Below are 21,766 nucleotides of genomic sequence, written 5' to 3'. Positions count from 1 at the left end.
GTGGATGTGTGAAATATGGAAATAACTCATGTGGCACAATCAAGGGATATGACATGATAACAAATGGTGACTTCACGATTCGGAAAGTGGATTATGTAGAAGGTTTGTAGTACAACCTCATTAGTGTGTTACAAATAGTTGTGGGCACAGGTCTAAAAATATCGTTTGATGATGAGGGCTCTAAGATAATTGAGAAACAAACCAAGAAGGTTCTGTTGAAATCTGAACGTAAGGGAGAGATGTATCCTTTAAATCTCAATCCCATACGAGGAAAACCAACAATATGTTTGCTGACAAAGGCAAATACAGATGATAGTTGGTTGTGGCATAGACGACTACCGTTCCTAAACTTTAAAGACATTAATAAGTTGGTGCTTGGTGATCATGCTCGTGGACTTCCTCTTCTCAAGTTCAACAAAGACCATCTGTGTGCAACATGTGAAATGGGCAAACAAAGCAGAAAGAGCCACCCTACACGAATCAACACAAAGATAATTGAGGCTCTTGAACTCTTGCACATCGACTTATGTGGACCTTCGACTATTAAAAGCTTTGGTGGAAGTACGTATATTTTTGTAATTATAGATGAATTTTCACGCTTCACCTGGGTTTTCTTTCTTAAACAGAAATCAGATGCAACTCCTAAGCTGAAAACATTCATCAAGCATGTGGAAGTGTAGCTGAGGAAAACGGTGCGGAATATCAGAAGTGAAAATGGTTTGGAATTCAAGAATAATGATTTTGAGAGCTTTCTGGCTGACAAGGGAATAACTCATAATTTTTCGGCCCCTTATACACCACAACAGAATGGGATTGTTGAAAGACGAAACCGGTCTTTGTCTGAAGCAGCCAGAACCATGCTCAGTTTTGCTTCACTTCCATTATACTTCTGGGCTGATGTTGTTGCAACTGCATGCTATACTCAGAATCGGTCCTTGCTAAATAAAAGATTCTCAATTACTTCGTATGAGATCTTGAACGACCGAAAGCCAACGGTCAAGTTTTTCCACATATTCAGTTCAAGGTGTTTTATTTTCAACTCCAAGAGAACCGAAATAAGTTCGACGTTAAAGCCGATGAAGGAATTTTTCTGGGTTACTTACTCACGTCGAAAGCATACAGAGTGTTGAATAAACGCTCAAAATGAATTGAAGAAACCTATTATGTCACCTTCGACGATAGTTACATGAAGAAAGTTCAAAGAAGTGAAAGTGACCTGGGAGACATTTTTCCAGAATCAGGACAAGTCTTGGATCCAATAGCCAACCTGTTTGAAGAATACATGCACCTGTTTGATGAACCAAAGAAAGCAGCAACCTCAGAAGAGAAAGCCATGGATAACAAAATTGAAAATCTCAAGAAAATTATCAATGAAGCTGCTAAAGAGGTGGAAGATGAACCTTCAACTGCTAAGAGCAATCCACCATGTCAAGGGGAAAGTTCAACAGAATCAGAAACAAACAAAGCATCTTTCGAGAGGGAGGATCCAATTTCAACTCCATCTTATAAAGAGGATGGTTCTGCTCAAAATCCACCTATCGGTAGTACAACTGAGGGGGAGAATTCCACTCCCACACAGAATGTAACCATTAGTGAAGATACACATTATACTTCATCAATCGAGGAGGAGAAAGAGACCGAAAGTACAACTAATAAAGGCGAAGGTGATCTATCTGAAGTCGAAGTCGAAGTGAATGCTGAATTGGATCTAGCATATGACCCAAATTATCTTCCATTGGTGAAATGGACCAAAGACCATCCCAAAGCACAAATTATTGGTGAAACTTCCGAAAAAGTCCTTACTTGGTCTCAATTAAAAGCGAAACAAATTGCATTGTTCTCTAAAGTCAAATTTTGCATGTTTAATTCGTTTTTTTCCAAGATTGAACCAAAAACTATAAATGCTACACTTGATCATTCAGATTGGTTCCAAGCAATGCAAGATGAGCTCCATAAGTTTGAGCGGAACAGAGTTTGGAGGTTGATACCTACACCAAAGGATGCATCTGTAGTTGGCTTGAAGTGGATCTTCAGAAATAAGTTGGATGAAGACGGGAATGTCGTTCGCAACAAGGCTCGATTGGTGGTGAAAGGATATTGTCAAGAAGAAGGGATAGATTCTGAGGAAACCTTCACTCTAGTAGCTAGCTTGGAATCAGTAAGGATCTTCTTGGCATATGCTGCTCATAAAAACTTTGAAGTCTTCCAAATGGATGTCAAATGTGCCTTCTTGAATGGAGAATTTGAAGAAACGGTTTATGTTGAGCAACCGCCTGGTTTTGTGAACGAGAAATTCCCTGATCATTGCTATGTGCTAGATAAAGCAGGCTATGGATTAAAGCAAGCACCGAGAGCCTGGTATGAAACCTTAACTCGTTTTCTAAAAATGTCAAAATTTAAGCAAGGTTCGGTTGACCCTACCTTCTTCCGAAAGAAAGAAGGCGAATATTTAATGATTGTTTAAATTTATGTTGATGATATCATCTTCGGCTCTACGAATCCTAGCTTAACAGCTGAATTCAGAAAGTTGACGGTGACTAAATTTGAAATGAGCGCAATAGGTCCAATTAACTTTTTTCTTGGTTTAAACATTAGACAGGGAACAGAAGGTATATTCATCAACCAGGAGGCTTATACAAAGACATTACTGACGAAGTTCGGTATGACAGGCGACTAAAAAGTGAAGGTTCCAATGGCGTTTGACACTAAATTAACACCATCTCTGGATAAACCTGCTATTGACATAACACAATATCGTCAAATGATAGGGTCACTTATGTATTTAACATCTAGTAGACCGGACATTATGTTCTCTGTGTGTTACTATGCTAGGTTTCAAGCTAATCCAAGAGAACCTCACATGATTTCCGTGTAGAACATATTTTGTTACCTAAAGCGAACCTCATCTCTCGGTCTCTAGTATCCTACAAGAACTGGATTCTTCATTCAATCTTATTCTGATGCTGATCTAGGAGGATGTGGACTGGACAAAAAGAGCACTACAGGTGGATGCCAATTCCTTGATGGAAAGCTTGTTAGCTGGCAGTCCAAGAAGCAAACTTGTGTGTCATTGTCTACAGTCGAAGTAGAGTATATTACTGCAACCTCCTGCTCTTCTCAAGTAATCAGGATACAAATTCAATTGAGAGATTACAGGCTAAGCATGAAGAAGATACCACTCTATTGTGACTCAGAAAGTGCATTAAGGATTTGTCATAATCCAGTGCAACACTCAAAGACTAAACATATTGCACTTAGATATCACTTCATTAAGGATCATGTAGAAGATGGGAACGTAGAAGTACATTTTGTTCGATCTAGTGATCAATTGGCCGACATATTCACTAAGGCATTACCTGAAGCACTCTTTAGTAGAATCTTACAAGGCTTGGGTATGATGGAAGCAGAGTCGGTACCGAGTCCTCAATCTTCTCTCTAAAAATTAGACAAGCGAAATGGAGCGAACGCTGGGTCTATTTCGGCTCCTTAAATTTTGGGAACCGAAATGAATCGACCGCTGGGTCTATCTCGGCTCCTTCAAATTCGGGAACCAAAATTAACCGACCGCTCGCTCTATTTCGCTTAACTCAACTGAGATAAGGTTTCAGTTGTAAACTGTTTTCGTTTCTCTTCTCGTCTTTAATTTACTTTATGCTTATTAATATTTTCTTTTTCTGTTTTTATTCTTTTTCAGAAAATCTCGAAAATCCAAAAATATTTTCTTTTTCTGTTTATATTCTTTTTCAGAAAACCTCAAAAATCAAAAATATTCTCTTTTTCTGTTTTTATTCTTTTTCAAAAAACCTCAAAAATCCAAAAATATTTTATTTTTCTGTTTTTATTGTTTTTTTCTGAGAATATTCAATCTCCTGAAAAAATATTTTTTTGTGTGGTATATTTGTTTGTTTTTGTCTCTATTCAGTAACAAGGGTACAAGTATCACATAATTTGGAGTCGGGACAGGTATGATGCTTATTTTATGAACTAGTTACGAGTCCCTAGAAGCATGCTACTACATGTTGACCTAAGCCTCTACGACCTAGAGCAAGGCCTTAATGATTCAATCAATACCTATCGTTTCTTCCCAATCAGGATATTCTTATTTACTCGGTCTAGAGCTACCTTACTCTTCTCACATGAGTTAAGAGTTTCTCTGCTTTGTCCTTTTTTATAGCAGAAGGTACTTTTGTTTCTTTCACCATCATCAAACCATTCTCCATCTACTCTGGGTTCACAATTGTAACCCTTAAGACTCTCGATTTTTACCACTGAGGTTTATGGTTGCACAAAATCAATGTTTATGATCTTAGATACGTATATCACGTGCTGAGTGAAACCCAAAATTCAACAATTTCTATATTCAAGATCTTACTTGTTACCAAATGAAATCTCTTTTCTTTGCGAGGTCTTTTATGAATGTGTCTAAAACCAAGACTATTCTTCCCAAAAAGATCCAATATTTTTTTTAGATTTCTATGCACTCTTTTGTCATCCCAAAATATAACCTGCCTACTTGTTCAACAGACCACATCGGTCTCACAAGTACTTCTTCCAACATTCGGTCTTATTTTGAGAATCGATGTTCGGTTGACGATCAGCCACCCTGAGCCTATGTCATGAAAAGAAGCCTTTCAATATTTATTTACAACCACTTGATCGTATTCTTGGGAATCCACACAAGCACTTCAAGTCATTCTTAACTTCGAAGGAAGCGATTATTCCCTGGAATCCCCTCTTTTTGTGTCTGATAATCAGACATCACTCACATCCCATACACACTTGCTTTATTACTTTATCTTTTGTCACTCTAATGCACGAAATTTTTTAATTTTCCCACATTCTGTTGATGGTATGTTTGAAGTTATTTGTCATCTAGTGAATCAAGGGCAATTCAGGTTCGGATGGTGCATTCTATTTCAAATGCAGATTGTTGAAATCTTTGTGGGCTCGTGAATTTGAACGGTCACTCTACGCACGCGTGCTGCCGCATACCAAGGAACACCCAACCTGTCAAATCAAACTTTTCCAGGCTACAGTTTAGCTATAACGTCACAATCGTCATGATTTTCTCCCTCATGGCAACGGTATATAAAGGGTTTGCACTCTTCCTTGTCTTCTACCAGAATCAAGATTTCTAAACTGTAACGGCGATTTCAACTGTTCATCTTCTTCACTTGTTCAACAATGGCGACCTCTTCTTCTGCACAAGATCAGATTACTTCATCAGCCTTTCTTACTATCAAGCCAAGTCATAATATTATTATAGAACTTAATCCGTTTCTATATGGTCCTTACATGTTACAACTTGTCGAATGCTTGAAGTACTCTCCTTTAGTTATTGCCCTAACCCAGTTCGAGGCTGTTCCGATGTCCTTATTGTCTCAAGTGTATTCTTCTGCATCATATGACAAAAACAAGGAACGAATATATTTTCAAATCCACTCCAAGAGGGCCTCTATTTCCAAAGGGAGGTTTTGTTCCTTACTTCATCTCGCAGTGGATTCTTCGGTGATTTCCCCTGACTTTATCACAGCAACACAAATCTTCTCAATGTTGTATGAACTGGGCTATACAGATGTGCTGAAAACCATTGCAAAAGTCAAGAAGTTGTGTCTGCCTTCTCAGTGGAAGGGTCTTCTCACTCTACTCATCAAAAGCTTGGCGGAAAGAAGTGCTAGATCGGATGGCACAAGCAAAGGTTTCCTGACCATTCTCTATGGTATGTATAATGGTATCAACCTGGACTATGGGTCTATCATATGGTATCAACCTGGACTATGGGTCTATCATACGGACTCTCATTACCCGAAGGGTAATCGACACTCCGGAAGTTCCGATGATGAAGGATACTCTCACCGCATCCATTTCCACTTTTCATACCAAGAAGATCATCATCTTGGACCCCAAAAAATTTCTTCATTATGGTTCCATACCGGAGACCATGTACAGGGGTGTGACAGCCGAGAGCAAGGTGATGGCTGATTACCGACAACTTCCACCCAAGGAGCCGAGAGTTCTTACTCCTGAACAACAGGCTGCCTTACAAGCTGTTGACAAGTCGAGCAACAGAGAAAAATGGAAGACAACTAAGTAGGAAACAAATATGGAGGAAATACCTAAGCCCTTCAAAACCACAAAGCGAAAGTCAGAATCAGAGTCCTTTTCAAAGACAAAGAAGATAAAGAAAATGGCGAAGAGATCAAAACAACAAATTCCTCCAAGTCCGGATCATTCTGAAAATGATGAAGAGATGACGTTCCTCCCGAGTTTCCACGAGGTAATACTCCTCCTCGATCACCTCCACAAACCGAATCTCCACCTCATAAAATTCCAACCCCACCTCCATCACCGAAACATAAACCACCAATTCCGACACTGAAAGTCCCAGTTTCGGCTGTTCCCACTATCACAACGGAAACCTCTCTACCACCTCCACCAGTTTCTTCTATTTCCATTTCCCTAACAACTTTATCAACTCCAATCATTACCCAAACCACCACCAGTACCCTTCCAGAACAAACAGCTAGGGTCAATGTATTAGATACGGGGGCACCTACTAAAACCGAAACCCAGTCATCACTAAAGCCATCTCTCCAACCCACTCAGCAGAGTCAGGTGCTACTCTCGGAGGTGACAATGATAAATATGACTCTACCTACTATAGTCCCTATCGGATTCAGTTTGATGAAGACATAGATGTCACACCCTAAAACCAAGAACGACGGAAACGTTCTGGGGTGGAGGACGTCATGTATAGTATCACAACAATGAAAAGTAGTAAACAAGCAACAACATCATCCATTGCATTAATAATATAATTATTATACAAGTGTTCTTTCAAATTCTGATAAACACTAAAGCATAAATCAAAATGAAGGATGAGTCTTGAACGAGCTCCATCTTCCTTTCTCCTTGCATCGGTACCTATCTATAATGACCTGAGGATACAAGTAATTTTGAAAGAGAGTATCAGCTTTAAAGCTGGTGAGATCATAAGTATTTAGTGTCTTAATTTGTACGTAAGTATTTGTATGTAAGAATTTGTATATGAACTGTAAGTATGAAGAGGTTTGTAAAACAACTGTAAACATTTGAAAACCCTAGAAATCCCTATGATTCCTATTAGTAACAAAGGAGTCTTCTACCAAGACTTAGCTGTTCTCCTGTAGTCTTCTACCAAGACCTAACTGTTCTGAATGTAGTCTTCTACCAAGACCTAACTGTTCTGAATGTAGTCTTCTACCAAGACCTAACTGTTCTGAATGTAGTCTTCTACCAAGACCTAACTGTAATAGTATCACCCTTTGGTACTAGGGCAAATAACAATGTTAACTAAAGACATCCGTAGATGTACATTTACCTTTGTTGCTAACAGCTGGGTATAGGAATAGTCAGTCCCCAAAAGTATACCTGTAATGGTATCAACCGTTGACATCCGTGGATGTGATTTTACCTCTGTAGCTAACAGAGATTCTAGGAATGGTCAGTCCCGCAATGTATCCTTGGGTACTAGGATATTAAATCCAATCTATCTCGTCGATTATGTGATTGAATCACAAGGTAAAGAATAGAATGAGGATTATATAACAGAATCTATACATATAAAATGTACTAGTAATTCCTGTAAGTGTACTCATGTATATGTGATCATGTGACCATATCTATGTAATAGTATGGTAAGGTACTATAATGTTCTAGCTGTAGTGTACGTGCTCTCTATCTAGCAAGTATAGTAGTATACTGTAATGGTCTAGCTGCAGTGTACGTGCTCTCTATCTAGTAAGTATAGTAATGTATTGTAATGTTATAGCTGTAGTGTACGTGCTCTCTATCTAGAAAGTATAGTAATGTACTGTAATGTTCTAGAAAGTATGAATCATGAATGAACTAACTCATTGTATAGTATTGCGTTCTAGTAATAGTTCTAGTATCTTCCTAAACTACCCATATGGTAGCTTACTAGTAATATAACTGGTACGTATGAACATGGATGTATACCCTTGCTACCTAAGGGCATTGGATGAACTGGAAGGGCCTTTATGACTATATATGTACATATGATATATAACTAATATTTAAACGACCTTCGGACGGATACCCGATATCCCACCAGACCACATCTCAAGCGCGAAAAGGAAATAGGGTGGATAGCCTTCCTAAGTCTTTTAAACATTTATTATATAAATACATATATAGGCATGCAATTGATAATATAACAGTATAAAATAAGTTTTGTAAAACCTTTGACATAATTATTATCTAAGAAAAGATTGACTTGATGTCAATCAATAAAACAGTTTGAAGTAAAACGTTTTGATAACAGCTTGGAGTAAAACAGATCGGAGTAAAATGGTTTGAAATAGGATCATACAGTGTGTAATGAACCGTTTAATAAGGATTTTTAAACATATAAAACATTTAAGAAAATCATTTGAGGAACCTGTTTGGTAAGAATGGTTAAAGTGAAGTGAATAATTTGAATGCTGCATATTAATCACATGTGATTGATATAATAACTAGCATAATTCTACTTATTAATCACATGTGATTGATACCATAATTAGCATGATTCTACTTGTATCCCCCCATAAAACATTTGAAAACATTTAAAACATTAGTTAAGGGGTATGAACTCACCTGTGGTAAGTGGATCGGAAAGAAGTGTCGGATAAGTGCTTGGTGTCAAGTGAAGACTTAGACACGCACAAAGATCCTAATAACATATAAGGATATATGTATATACATAATTAGTCTTTAAACAACTAATAAACAAAGTTAAAACACTCTAGGACATGTTAAACACTTTATACAAGTGTTAAAAGTCTCAAGGGTTGCATCTAAGTGTTGTAGGGAAAGGCTAGTGTGTTTGGGGTTCAAGGGTAACTCTTAAAATGAGTTTACTCCCTAAGGATCAACAATCCTTGAGTTTACGGTCGTAAAATCTTGAGTTTACGGCCGTAAACTCCAAATCTTTTGACCATTTGGTGATTTGAAGTCTTCTAGGCTATTCCAAGCATTCTTACTTCACGAATTAGCCTTAGGAAGTGTTGTGTGGCATCAAAACACTCCTAAATGGAGTTTACGGTCTAAGGACCATTTCTCATGAGTTTACTACCTTAAACTCATGAGTTTACTACCTTAAACTCCTAAGTTTATGGTATTTGGGGTTTTCAAGTCCTTAGTGCAATGATGGCACTAGTCTAGGTTAGATTTAGCCATAAGAACCAACTATGGGACTTTGAATGGACATTTACCTACTTTTTGGGGTGTTTACGGTTTTGGAACATCCCTAAACTGCAAACACATAAAATTGGGGGTTTTGGTGCTTTTTCAAGGCTTAAACACAAGAAGGAAGGGTTTAAACATGTCAAGGATGTTCTATACATCAACTAGGGCTTAGATTTGGGACTTATGCACACTTTGGTGCATTTTAGGGTGTTTACGGCCCAAGAACATTCTTGGACCATGAACACCTCCAACCTTGTGTTCTTGACATGATTTCTTGATATTCAAATGTAATACTAGCTTAAAATCACTTACATAAGGAAGCTTGAATTGAGCTAAAAGGTCAAGAACACTTAGTGTGTGTTCTTGGTGTTTTGGAAAATCTAAACAAAAACCAGAAATGAATGGATGAATAGATGCACAAACACTAGATTAAGTGTTTTACTAACTTGAAAGGGTTAAAACACTTACAAGATTGAAGATTTGGAATTAAATCTTGGATGATACATGAGAGAATATTTTTGGAGTTTACACTTTTGATAATTGGGGAGTAAACACAAATGGGGAGTAAACTCATGTATAAGCATGAGTTTACAGATTTTTGGATGATTTTTCGACCCAAACATAAAAGTTTGGTCGGGTGTTTCTAATACGCGAAGTGTTTGCGGTTTTCAAAAATCAAAACCCGAGACGACACTTTCTTACACCCGTTCGTTTAAAAATAATATTAAAATAATCAAACGAACTTTATATTTCTTAAAAATAAGAAATAATGACATTGACTTATGATACGAAGGGGTTGACTTTTAGGGTTTGACTGAATGGAAATTTCGGGTTGTCACAACAGATGCTCCTATCAACCGCCAACATTTACCGAGCATTCATGAGAAGTTGGATAAGCTGCTTGCGGATAATAAAGCTTATGGAGGGGTCATTCTAAAAGCTTTTGTGGAGACAACTATAGAGAAAAATACACAAGCTATGGATAAATCAACCGATGCCATCAAGGAATCAACTTCGAATTGCAAGAAAGCATCTGCTGATGTTGCTGAAGTTATTCGCACCACACAAATATTTTTAGATTCTTTGAAAGGGTATGCTGATACGAATGCTGCAAAAATTCGTGAATCGGTTGAATCACTTTCCTAGTCATTAAAGGAAGAACAACAGAAATTTGATGACGTTCGTTCCTCCCTTAAAGCTGACAATGCTTCTCTGATTGGTTCAGTATCTTCTCGACTGGACTCATTGCATGCAGAATTTACCAAAGAGAGTGCCTTGAAGGAAGAGATAGCTCGTCAAGCCTCTACAATTGCAGTTCAACAAGTCCAACTTGCTTAATCAGAGAAGGAAATTTCCTTGTTGAAAATAGAGAGAGCTATCTTTCACAGTTGTGCAAGTGATGTTAAGGACATGTTGACCAATATCCTTGGTGCTCATGATCTGATTCTTACTCTCACCATTCGCAATCATTTAACAAGAAAAGTGCTCCCTGCTCTTGCCATGCTTCATGAAATGAAAGGTGTTTCGGAGCCTTTCGTTACTCCAAAACAAGAGGGAGAGGGACCGCCTAAAGTTATTGTCACAAAAGAAATAAACGTTAATGTAGCTTCAGGTTCTGTTCCAACTGAAAAGCTGAAACAGATTGTTAATGATAATGATTGTGAAGAAGAAGAAACTATTTTTTATGCACTTAAAAGAAAGAAGAGAGATAAAGAATTAGATGAAAATCTAAAAATCACAAAGGAGGCTGAGGAGACAAAGAGATGCAATAAAGAACAAGAAGATATCTTGCAGTGTAAGAAGGCTTTGTTTCCTGAATGGAAGAAAGATCTGTTGATCAGTCAAGCAATTGAATCACCAAGTATCTATTCGTTGGAACCGATTGTCTATTTTGACTGCGACAATTCGAAGGACTCACAGTTTGATATGCTGATTACAAGGAAGGCGTTTACATATCATTGTTTTGATTCAACTGTTGAGGTTCCTTTTCCAAACCCAAAGGTTGACTGAGAGATTATTGACTATTACTTAAAGTATAGCCAACCTTAATACTTGACATGGAGTGCGCAAAAAATTAAAACTGTCAAGGTACTGAAACTGACTCCCATTGGCAAATTTGTGAACGTGCATTTCAATATCACAAGAGCATCTGCAAACTCTGTCTCGATGATATCCTTAGCAGATCCTCCCAATCTCAATCCACATGATTGGATATTGCTATACAAGATTATACTCACTAATTCAAAGGAGTATGAGCCGATTTTGGTGCACTTGAAAAGAATGTTGGCTTCCTACATCTATGAAGTTGCAACAATGGATCAGGAGATAGCAAGAGTAGTGAATAAGAAGCCGACGGTCAAGACTACTCAAAAGACAGGGGATGTGAACAAGATGAAGATAGGGTAAATTGATTCTAAGCGTCTAACTGCGATGTTTACGAAAGGTGAAGCTAACAGGTTCTTGTTCGCTCTGGTAGATAAACATCGGTTTTTCTACTAACTGCTTGAAGCACATTATCAACCTGATACATCGGTGCTAGCAGAACTCGGATGCTGATAAGAAAATTTTTACTGATATGCTTCGATGGTACATTCCCTTTCGGTACCATCTATTAGCTATCATACCGAGAATATTCAAGATGGTGAAGAAGCCCTCGGTTACTAAACAGGGTTGAAGTCTCGGTCCCAAAGACGCAAAGGGGGAGATTGTTGGGGCTTATTGTGTTGCGTCTTAGGGCTTTTTGTATATATCCGGATTGGGCCTATCCATCCATGATTATCTCTTAGGGTTAGACTATATATATGCATGCATGTATGCATTATTGTTAGATGTCTTTTTAATTACGCTTGAGTTTTGTAACCCTAAAACACCTCTACAGTCGAAGTTCTTAATCGATATCTTCTAAGGTGTTGAAGCATTAATCATTCATCGTATTCAAGCCATATTCGTGTTTACTTTTACGTACTTATTTGTTTGCATGCTTAGAATCAATCGATCCTAAAAGAACTACGTTCTAACATCAATCTTCTGAACTCCAGTTATTTTGATATAAATAAGAAGCTTGAAGAAGATCTCGATGCTAAATATAAAACATCTACAGATGAGTATAGAATCAATATTTAGTCTCAGGCTCATCCTATTGTCGTGCCAATTGCTCAGACTTCACGGGTCGTAGACCGTTTTGAAGAAGAGCTTGCTCATGCTCCACATGTTGCAGAGATTATTCGTGACAGACAAGCCAAAGCTGCTGAGAAGGGATAACTCTTGTTCAAGACGAGTTCCGACAAAAACGCACCAAGGAATCAATCCAAAATGAATTTTATGGATCTCGAGGCCGTAAGGTTTAGAGAAACATATGGTGATTGGTCGAGAATCATCTCTTGGGGTTTTCATGATACCCTAAATATGTGGATTGTGCGGAGAAAGAGTGAAAACATGGAGGTCTATAAAGATTGTCATCATTTTAATTCTCGGACCAGGGTGGATATTTCAGAGCTATCCTAATCTCCTTTTTCAAACCCGTCAGATAATTAACAAGCAACTAAGTTCAAACACTTTCTTGAAGATCAAGTGAAGAAGGGCTTTCCATCTATGAAGACTGCTAAATCTGTAATAAAACATTATCCTGACGTCATTGATCCCAAAACTGGTCATCCACTTCAGGTGGTGATGTGGCCTGAAACAAACCAGGTCAAACAAATTCCCGTGCTTCAACGTTACCTGGATGGATCCCTAAGCTCTATGCTCTATTGGGTATTTGATGAAACCACATCATCTACTGTTATGAAACTAAAGGAGGGATGCATCCGTTTGTATGATAGAATGGATTTGTTTTAGTTTAGGAACTGGGACATTCATCATCTAAGCCTTTATCAGATTAAAGTTGCTGAGGAGATATTTGAGTCAGTCGTGAAAGAATACACATCCATGGTTGCTGAGATAATAAACAAGTGCATGTGGAATAGAGCAATGGGGCAAGAAGATATGATGATTGTTGAGAAAGATTAACTTCAAGCTAGCACCAAACCAAGGGGGAGATTGAAGGGTCTAATTAATGGTTTGGTCTAGGCGTTCGTTGTAATAGGTTCTTTTGTGTCATTATCCAATTTTGGTAGCTTGTAAATGCTTTTACGACCAAACTGTGAGTTTACGGCCGTCAGCCTATTTACGGCCGTAAACCCAAGGCCGGCCCAAGTTGTGACATCCCCAATTTCACGGCAAGAAAAGACCGATTTTGTTTATTCTTGTTTGAAAATCAGAGTAATATTTTACATAAAAGTGTTGCGGAATTTGTTCCCAAAATAAAAATATGATAAAGATTTATCAACGCATTTCCGTAGAAATGTATTTCATTAAAAAGACTCGGAATGTCATGTTTCATACAGATCACAAGCATAAACAGTACATTATAAGCCTTACTACAGTTATTTACAACTACTAGCCTATAATCCAAAAATCCCTCATCATCATCCAAATTATGCTCTGGGTCCACTACCTATAAAACAGAAAGCTGAGTGGGTTAGGCTTGGGAGCCTGGTGAGCATATAGGGTTTTCAACCCACAAATAATAATAAATTTATTAATTTCATTGATCAACAATAAATTTATTAATTTTATCAAACCAACAATAACCTTGATTACCCATTCCCATTATCCTCACGTTACGTCCCTAAACACCTATAAAAGGGACCTAGTCTAAGGATTTTATCATCGGGATGGACTTTACTGCTAAGGGGATTCCTTAGTCATATATTTCCGTAAGGCAACCATGAGGGGGATGGAGTACACCGGTGAACATCAAGCCCACAAACACCTACAGGTTGCGAGCCTGCTAACGTTCCACTAGACTGTCTAGAAGAGTCTGTGGTCGTCATCCATACTCTGCTAGATGACTGGAACAACAACAACATCGACGCCTCTCATCATTTTAACACACATCAACTATTTCATCTACCCATGTTTTACCCAACATATTTGTAGATAAAATACATATACAGTTTATAACTTGTATAAAACATTTATTCAATAGTCATCTCAAATAAACAATCAATATAATTACACATAGCACATATTTTATAGAAAATACTTCATATCTATGTGTAAGATGAAAGTGACTATAGAATCACTTGATTTGATGATAATCGGGCAGCAATTTGTTCCCTAAAATGATCGTTTCTGATAAAACCAGGAGTTTTATTGAGAAACCGGGCTCTGCGAGTGTTGGAGCTTCAAAACTGAAAAGATAAAATTTTACGGGTCTTCGGGCACTTAGGGATGTGTTTCGGGTGTTGAAAATGATTCTGGGGCTTCGGGGGAAGTCAAAATAGTCAAAATATAAGTTTAGGGGTGAAAAATGACATTTTTCTAATTCTAGCCGGGAGATCTCGTAGCCCACCTATTTATAGGGTGCGAGACCGAAGTTTGAATGGCTAAGGAAGCTCCACGTAGCAGCTGCAAGGCTCGGACACGAAGGGGAGACGTGGGTCAGATGCGAGAGGGATAGGTGGTTGGTGAGAGACGAGACACGGAGGTGAGTGTAGGAGGCACGTCGGAAGATGCGAAGGCCACGAGGCTCGGACATGGCCTCTGCGAGATTCGGACATGCGAAGAGTACGAGGCAGCCTCTAAATGGCCGAGACTTCGGTCCGAGGAGAATGTGACACGCATCGGATCTGGACTTGGCACAACTCGGTGACGCAGCAGCTTCGGACACGAGGCGAGGGTGACGTGGCCGGCTCCTATCCATGCGAATATTTCGAAAATTGCACCCAAAACTTCTAAAACTCATAATTTTCGCATACGAGCTCCGTTTTTGATGTTCTTTATATGCATGCGTAGGCAAGAATATATTCTACAACTTTTGTTTAGACTTCGTCAGCTAATTTTGAATTTAAATATAATATTATTATTTTTAACAGACAGGGACAGGAAAATCCGTTAAAAATTCATAACTTCTTCATCCGACGTCCGTTTTCGTCAGTCTTTTTATTGTTGTACTACTATTAACGAGACCTTCGATTCTCGTTTAGGTTGTGTCGGCTAAATATCGCTCTATTTTAAATTCGAGTTTTTAGTTGTCTACTACTCCGCTAAAACTTAGAAAAATCATAACTTCCTCATACGAAGTCAGATTTGGATATTCTTTTTATCAAAATTCTCGGCTTAACGAATACTATGACTTTTGTTTAGATTCTTAAGTCTAAAAAGCACTTTATCATAAATTCACTTTTTACGCTTCCCGGTGTCGTGCCGATTCCGTCGTGAAACTTCGACAGGTCATAACTTCTTCGTTATAACTCGGATTTCGACGTTCTTTATATCTCCGGAATCCTTGTTTCGGTCACTACAACTTTCTTAAAAGATATCAGATTTTTCTAATATTTATTTTCAATTCTTATTTTCATTATTAATTAATTAAATCATAATAAGTAAGCATATAATTCACATGATATTCACATAATTCCTCTTTATTACTTTAAAATGAGTTACAAAGGTTGACCTAGACTATTACAACGTTATTAATACTTTTAGCCCAGAAACACGGGCATTACACATGTCCACTATATATAGATGCTAACTAGGTCATTTTATGGTTGTTGATGCCACAAAGTTTTCAGCTGGTATTCCACAAGTTGTACCAGACATTTTTGCTAATAAAAGTGTGTGCAAGCTTGATTATATTTCTATTTCTACTTTGTTCTTGTTATTATTGATTATCTTGATTGTTTGATCTCTGGTAAGATCCCTTTCAGGACCTTACAATTGATACCAATTGTAAGGTCCTGAAACGGATCTTACCAGAGGTCAGACAATAAAGACAATCAATAATAACAAGAAAAATGTAGAGACAGAAATCTAAACAAGCTTGCACACGCTTCTATTAGCAAAAACGTTTGGTACAACTTGTGCAATAGTAGCCGAAAACTCTATGGCATCAACAATCATAAAATGACCTAGCTAGCATCTATATATAGTGGACCTGGGCCAGCCTTGGGTTTATGGCCGTAAACAGGCTTACGGCGTAAACTCACAGTTTGGCCATAAACACCATTACAAGATACTAAAATTGCATAATGACACAAAAGAACCTATTACAACGAAAGACTAGACAAAACCATTAATTAGACCCTTCATCCATATTGGTTGTTTGATTACACATCTTTATTCAAATCATTCAATGTGTTTTTAGATGATTTGTCTGGTTCTAATTCTAGTTCGAAGACTTTGATTGAAGTTGAAGACGAAGAAGTTGTCTATAGATCATCAGTGGTCTCCTCTACGACTCTTATAGTGGATGCATATGTTCCAAGTGATTCGTTAGATTCTCCGCATCATCAAACCAATCCAGATGCTGATGACACTACTCTGTCTCCTGATGAAAGAGAGTTTGTGTCTAAAGATGCTTCCGCTGCTACTCAAACATTTATGGAACTACTATTTCTCGAACCAATTGCAAATGAGTTTGTGGCAAACCCCTCTCACAATTCTAAACCATCCAAGGCAGATCATTTAGTAGATGATGGATTTGTCAATATTCACAACCTTCCCATTACAGTTAATGACATCAGCCAGGATCTACCTTCAATAATTGAACGCAATCACCCGATCGAAAACGTCATTGGTCAGCTGGGTGACGGTCTTCGAACGCGGAGTCAGAGTGGGGATGTCAATACATGTCTCTACTCTTGTTTCATATCTCAAATAGAACCAAAGAACATCAAAATGGCTTTGAATGAGCCCAACTGGGTAGATGTCATGCATGAAGAGTTGAATCAGGTTGAAAAGTTGGGGGTTTGGAGGTTGGTAGAATTACCTAAAGGTAAGAAGTCACTCGACGTGAGCTGGGTCTATCGAAACAAGAAAGATGATTCAGAGGTCATTGTGCAGAAGAAGGCCCGATTGGTTGAACATCAATTTCGTGAAATTGAGGGTCTGGACTACACCGAAGTTTATGCTCTAGTGGCTCGCCTGGAGGCTATTCATATTTTCCTCGCATATGCTTCTTACATGAACTTAACGGTTTACCATATGGATGTCAAGAATGCCTTCCTGTATGGCGTTGTGAAGGAAGAAATCTATGTTGATCAACCCCGTGGGTTTGTCAACTTGAAGTTTCCAAATCACGTCTACAAGTTGGATAAGGCTTTATACGGGTTAGATAGAGCTCTAAGGGAGTGATATGCAACTCTTATGAAGCACTTGCTCGAGCATGGCTATTCATGGGGAAAAATTGATCAAACCATGTTCATCAAGCATGTTGGTGCCAATCAGATTCTAGTTCAGATGTACGTCGATGACATCATTTTTGGGTTAACAAGTCCCTAGTTGTGCAAGGACTTAGAAAGCGTTATGAAGAAGAGGTTCAAGATGAGTTCTCTGGGGGAGATCACCATGTTTTTGGGGCTTCATGTCAAACAAGACTCAACCAGAATCATGTTACATCAAGCCAAGTATGTTAAAGATATGCTAGAGAAGTTTGGGTTTCAACATGCAAAACCTGTGTTTATGTCGATGGCCGAGAGACCCCTGTTGACTCTAGATATTGAAGGCGAATCCATAGATCAGACTGACTACATATGAATGATCGGATCGTTGATGTATCTAAGAGAAAGCAGGCCAGACATCATGTTCGCGGTTTTTCAATGTGCACAATACCAGGCTAATCCTATACTTTCAGATCTTATTACTGTAAAAAAAAATCGGTATCTCAAAGGCAGCCCAAAACTGGGTCTTTGGTATCCGAAAAATTATGAATTTGATTTATATGCTTTTGCTGACAGTAATTACGGAGGCTATGAGCTTGACAGGAAATCAACGTTTGGGGGATGTCAATTTCTTGGAGACCGACTGGTGTCCTGGGAGTGCAAGAAATAAAATACAGTCTCAACCTCAACGGTAGAGGCGGAATACATAGCTGCTTCTACCTGTAGTTCTCAAGTTATCTATATACAACATCAACTCATGGATTATAGTTTGAATTTTCTAGCAACCCCTATTTTTTGCGATAATGAAGCTACAATTCAAATTGCTAAAAATCCAGTCCATCACTCGAAAACCAAGCACATCGATATCAAAGTGCATTATATCGAAGACTGTTATGAGCGTTCGTTTATTCAGTTGGAACAGGTTCCTACTTCTAATAATGTGGCGGATTTGTTCACAAAACCGTTTAACAAAGCTCGATTCGATGTACTTGTGGGATTTTTAAAAATGATACACTTTGAGGACTAACTTTTGTTTTTAGGATAGTTTAAATTTGCGCATTTAGTATTCATTCTCACGCATGCACAAATTCAGGGGGAGAAATAAACAAAAACCAAATAAAAATTAGAAAATAAAAAATCCATAAATAGTGTTCTTTCAGTAGCTTACTTCTGTAGGTGTTATGATGCGAAGTGATATATTCATGTGATAACAGGCATACAATTTGGATCTGTGTAATGTACCAAAGTTGAATTTTCTAAGCTCTGTTTTCGATGCGCTGGTAGGCACAAAAGATTTAAATGAACTTGAATAGGTATAGATGAAGTTAAGGAATCTAAAGACTTGACAAATCTTGACTTAGATAGTTCCGTTTATCCTGAAAATATGACGCTTGAGTAGGTCGAGCATGGAGATATACATGAGAATCCATGGGTCACACTAAAGCAGTCTGTATCTAGAACTGTGGTGTCATTTTTCCTTGATGTATGGACTCTGTCCTTAATTCTGGTATTGATAGGGTGACTGGGGAATTCTGATAAAGTAGGTCTGTAGAAAATTATTTCCTTTCGTTCTTACTGTTAGGCATATGCTGTATCCTCTATGTGATTGGAACATATCCGATCTGGACTGCAACATATGCAAATATATTTCTTTGCATCTCCTTTCTATGCAATTCTTCCTGTATGTTAGTCATATGTTGTCTCTTCTGCGTGATTGAGATACATCCGACCTGGTACACAGCATATGCACCATTCTGCTTCTCAACCTTTCTACTTCTAGTTAGTCATACATAATAATTATATTATCGTGGGTTGAAATCGTTGTCTTAAATTTTTCACATGGGTGAATATGTGGATGGATCCTGGTTGAGGGTTATGTTAGAGCCTCTCTGTCTGTTATTATCTGATGAAGGCTTGGAGGTTTGAAGTATAACCTGAATACCTAATTGGGTTACAGTCGGAAGTGGGTTCCACTCATGATAATTATGGTTGGTATAATAGTTGGACAGTAAGACCATGAGTGGGTCCATGGTAGTATGGAAGTGTTGTAAGACTACGAGGTAGTCATAGCATTCACCAGATTGATAGTCAGTTGTAGAAGTGTTGTAAGTCTATGAAGGGATCATATCATTCAACAGTATGAGGCGGAACATGGTTCAAGTGGTCAACTGGACTGAGGAAAGACCAGCGCATGCATGGGTGTAGGCGGATAGTATTGATAGCGGACCACTCCTTGAGTAGTAAGAGGATTGATGGATCTAAGGCAATGAGGGGCCTGTTTGAATGGGTAGTGTGTGAGATCCAATAGGATCAACTTGAGCAAATTATTAGGCTGCGTTTACATTGAGATGACTCTAGGGTCATTGGTTGGCATCCATGTAGTGGTTAGGCTTGAGTAACACTTATTAGTTGGAATCTTAGTCAGAGTATTATGGAGGGACCAAGTGTGAGTTTGTCGGCCTCTGTGATGGGTAGAGGGTTTTATATTTCGATTCAGTGAAAGGTCTCCCTAGAAATGGTGGATTTTGGATAGATTAATTTGCAAAACTTTGTCGGTTATCAAAATGTGAGCTTTTAGATTAGTCTTGTACTTACAAGGTTGAGACTTACATTGGGAGTCACCCTTGATATCAATTGAAGAATTAATAATGAGGAATGGGTGGTAATGATATCCATGGTTGGACCAGGAGGGGTGATGGATCCATCATTGAAGGCGAGCTAGGACAACTCTTTCTAGATAGACATTCGTTCAGGAGTCGTGCGATGCGAATGTGTGAGGCTATCAGCCTCATCAAAAAGTTGAAATTCTGATATATCGGGTAATTGGTAGGTAAGTACGAGACTAGAAAGGTCTCAATTTCATCAAAATTATGAATATGGTTTAACAAGATATTCCAAGGTTGGAAGGGTTTATGCTCAGTTTGAATTGCAAAGCAGAGTTGTATTGGTAGTAATTCAGCATGGTCTATCTGTCAGGGAGTCAGACAAAGTCTTAGGATTTTGGATTTCAGCCAAAGTAGTGATGGTTATTCTTCAATGGTTAACGCTTCTGGGGAAAGGATTTGTGCATCGTTAAGATTTAAGAACCCTGTTAAGGTTGGGTTCGGTGATAATCTTAGAAGACAGTTGTACGTATGAGCCGACTCCTCATTTCCTATCGGGGTTGTGGGAGTATCGACCAGGATGTCTTGTATTTTTGGAAGTTAGTAAGGAGATATTTCTAGGAAGAAGCCTAATTTAAGTGGGGGAGAATTGTAACACCCATTTTCCAGTATGAATCAAATTAAAGTTTCGAGGAGTCAAAAGCCCAAGACTAGTCTTTTCCCTATAAATAGTCATGTATTATTCACAATTAGGGTTAAGAGTGAGGCAAAATGTAGCCGCCACTTTGTGAGGTTTCTGTAGAGTTAGATTCTTATTTCTTAAGTGTAATTTGTTCCTCACAATTCAATAAATCGAGTGATCATTCGACCTAATCTTCATATTTTTGTTTGTTCTTATTTTCCGCATCTTGTTCATCAAATCTTAAGTAGGGTTTTAATCCCAACAATTGGTATCAGAGGAGGAGACTGTGTAATCCATACATAACTCTTCTATCAAAGGAGCTCATAGGGTTTAATTCCGCATTAATTGACATTAATCGAGCCGTCACTCTTTATTGACGTATCTCATTAATTGTTAATCAATCCCTAACGAAATATTACAAGTCTGATCTTTTACAGGTTATCGATCAAAAGTATTGACAATGTCCATGGACGATTCACAGACCAATCTGATCAATATTTCCAACAACATAGGATCTACAACAAGAATACCGATCTTGTATACGCAAGACTATGAAGTCTGGATACATCATTTTGAAGATTACGTGATTGGATCGGAGGACAATGGGTATCTAATCTAGGAAGCAATCACTTCAGGCCCATTCACTCATTCTAGCACATCAAAGATTGTTAAAACACAGAAAGAATACAATCAACTTATCAATGACGTCAAAGGCATTCCTCAGGACGAAAAAGAGAAGTTTCAGTGCAACATCAAAGCTCTAAGGATGATACGGTTTGCACTGCAATCGAATACGTTTCGTTTGGTAAGTTCCTGTGCTACAGCTAAGGAGATCAGGGATAGATTTAAGGAATTATATTCCACAGATGAAGATCTAGAACACTCTATTCAAACCCTCTTATTATCAGATTTTGGTGACTTTAAGCAAACTCCTGAAGAAAAACTTATCCAAACTTTCAATCGTTTCAATCATCTTTTGAGTAAGATGATAAAGCATGGGATTGAAAGAAAGGTGATTGAACAAAAGGCCACTTTCATGAATGGTCTCA

General features: G+C 38.2%; 1 protein-coding gene across 1 annotated transcript; it reads left to right on the top strand.

The window, feature by feature from the left end:
- Window positions 1-1,186: 1,186 nt before the first annotated feature.
- Window positions 1,187-2,703, top strand: LOC145039372 (uncharacterized). Its single transcript, XM_078987436.1, has 2 exons — window positions 1,187-2,158; window positions 2,596-2,703. The coding sequence occupies exons 1-2, from the start codon at window positions 1,187-1,189 to the stop codon at window positions 2,701-2,703; spliced, it is 1,080 nt and encodes a 359-aa protein (XP_078843562.1).
- Window positions 2,704-21,766: the final 19,063 nt, after the last annotated feature.

Source organism: Lactuca saligna, chromosome 4 (genome assembly GCF_052625555.1).
Source record: "Lactuca saligna cultivar CGN05327 chromosome 4, ASM5262555v1, whole genome shotgun sequence".
NCBI classification, from domain to species: domain Eukaryota; kingdom Viridiplantae; phylum Streptophyta; class Magnoliopsida; order Asterales; family Asteraceae; genus Lactuca; species Lactuca saligna.
The sequence above is the reverse complement of the archived record's forward strand: the minus strand, read 5'-3'. Positions and strand labels throughout refer to the sequence as shown.

What these genes read in the sequence shown, in the direction of transcription:
- LOC145039372 (XM_078987436.1), top strand. Translation starts at nt 1,187, where the DNA reads ATGAAGAAAGTTCAAAGAAGTGAAAGTGACCTGGGAGACATTTTTCCA. An exon ending in TAGTAGCTAGCTTGGAATCA is followed by an intron (nt 2,159 to 2,595) that starts GTAAGGATCTTC and finishes TTTAAACATTAG; the next exon opens with ACAGGGAACAGAAGGTATAT.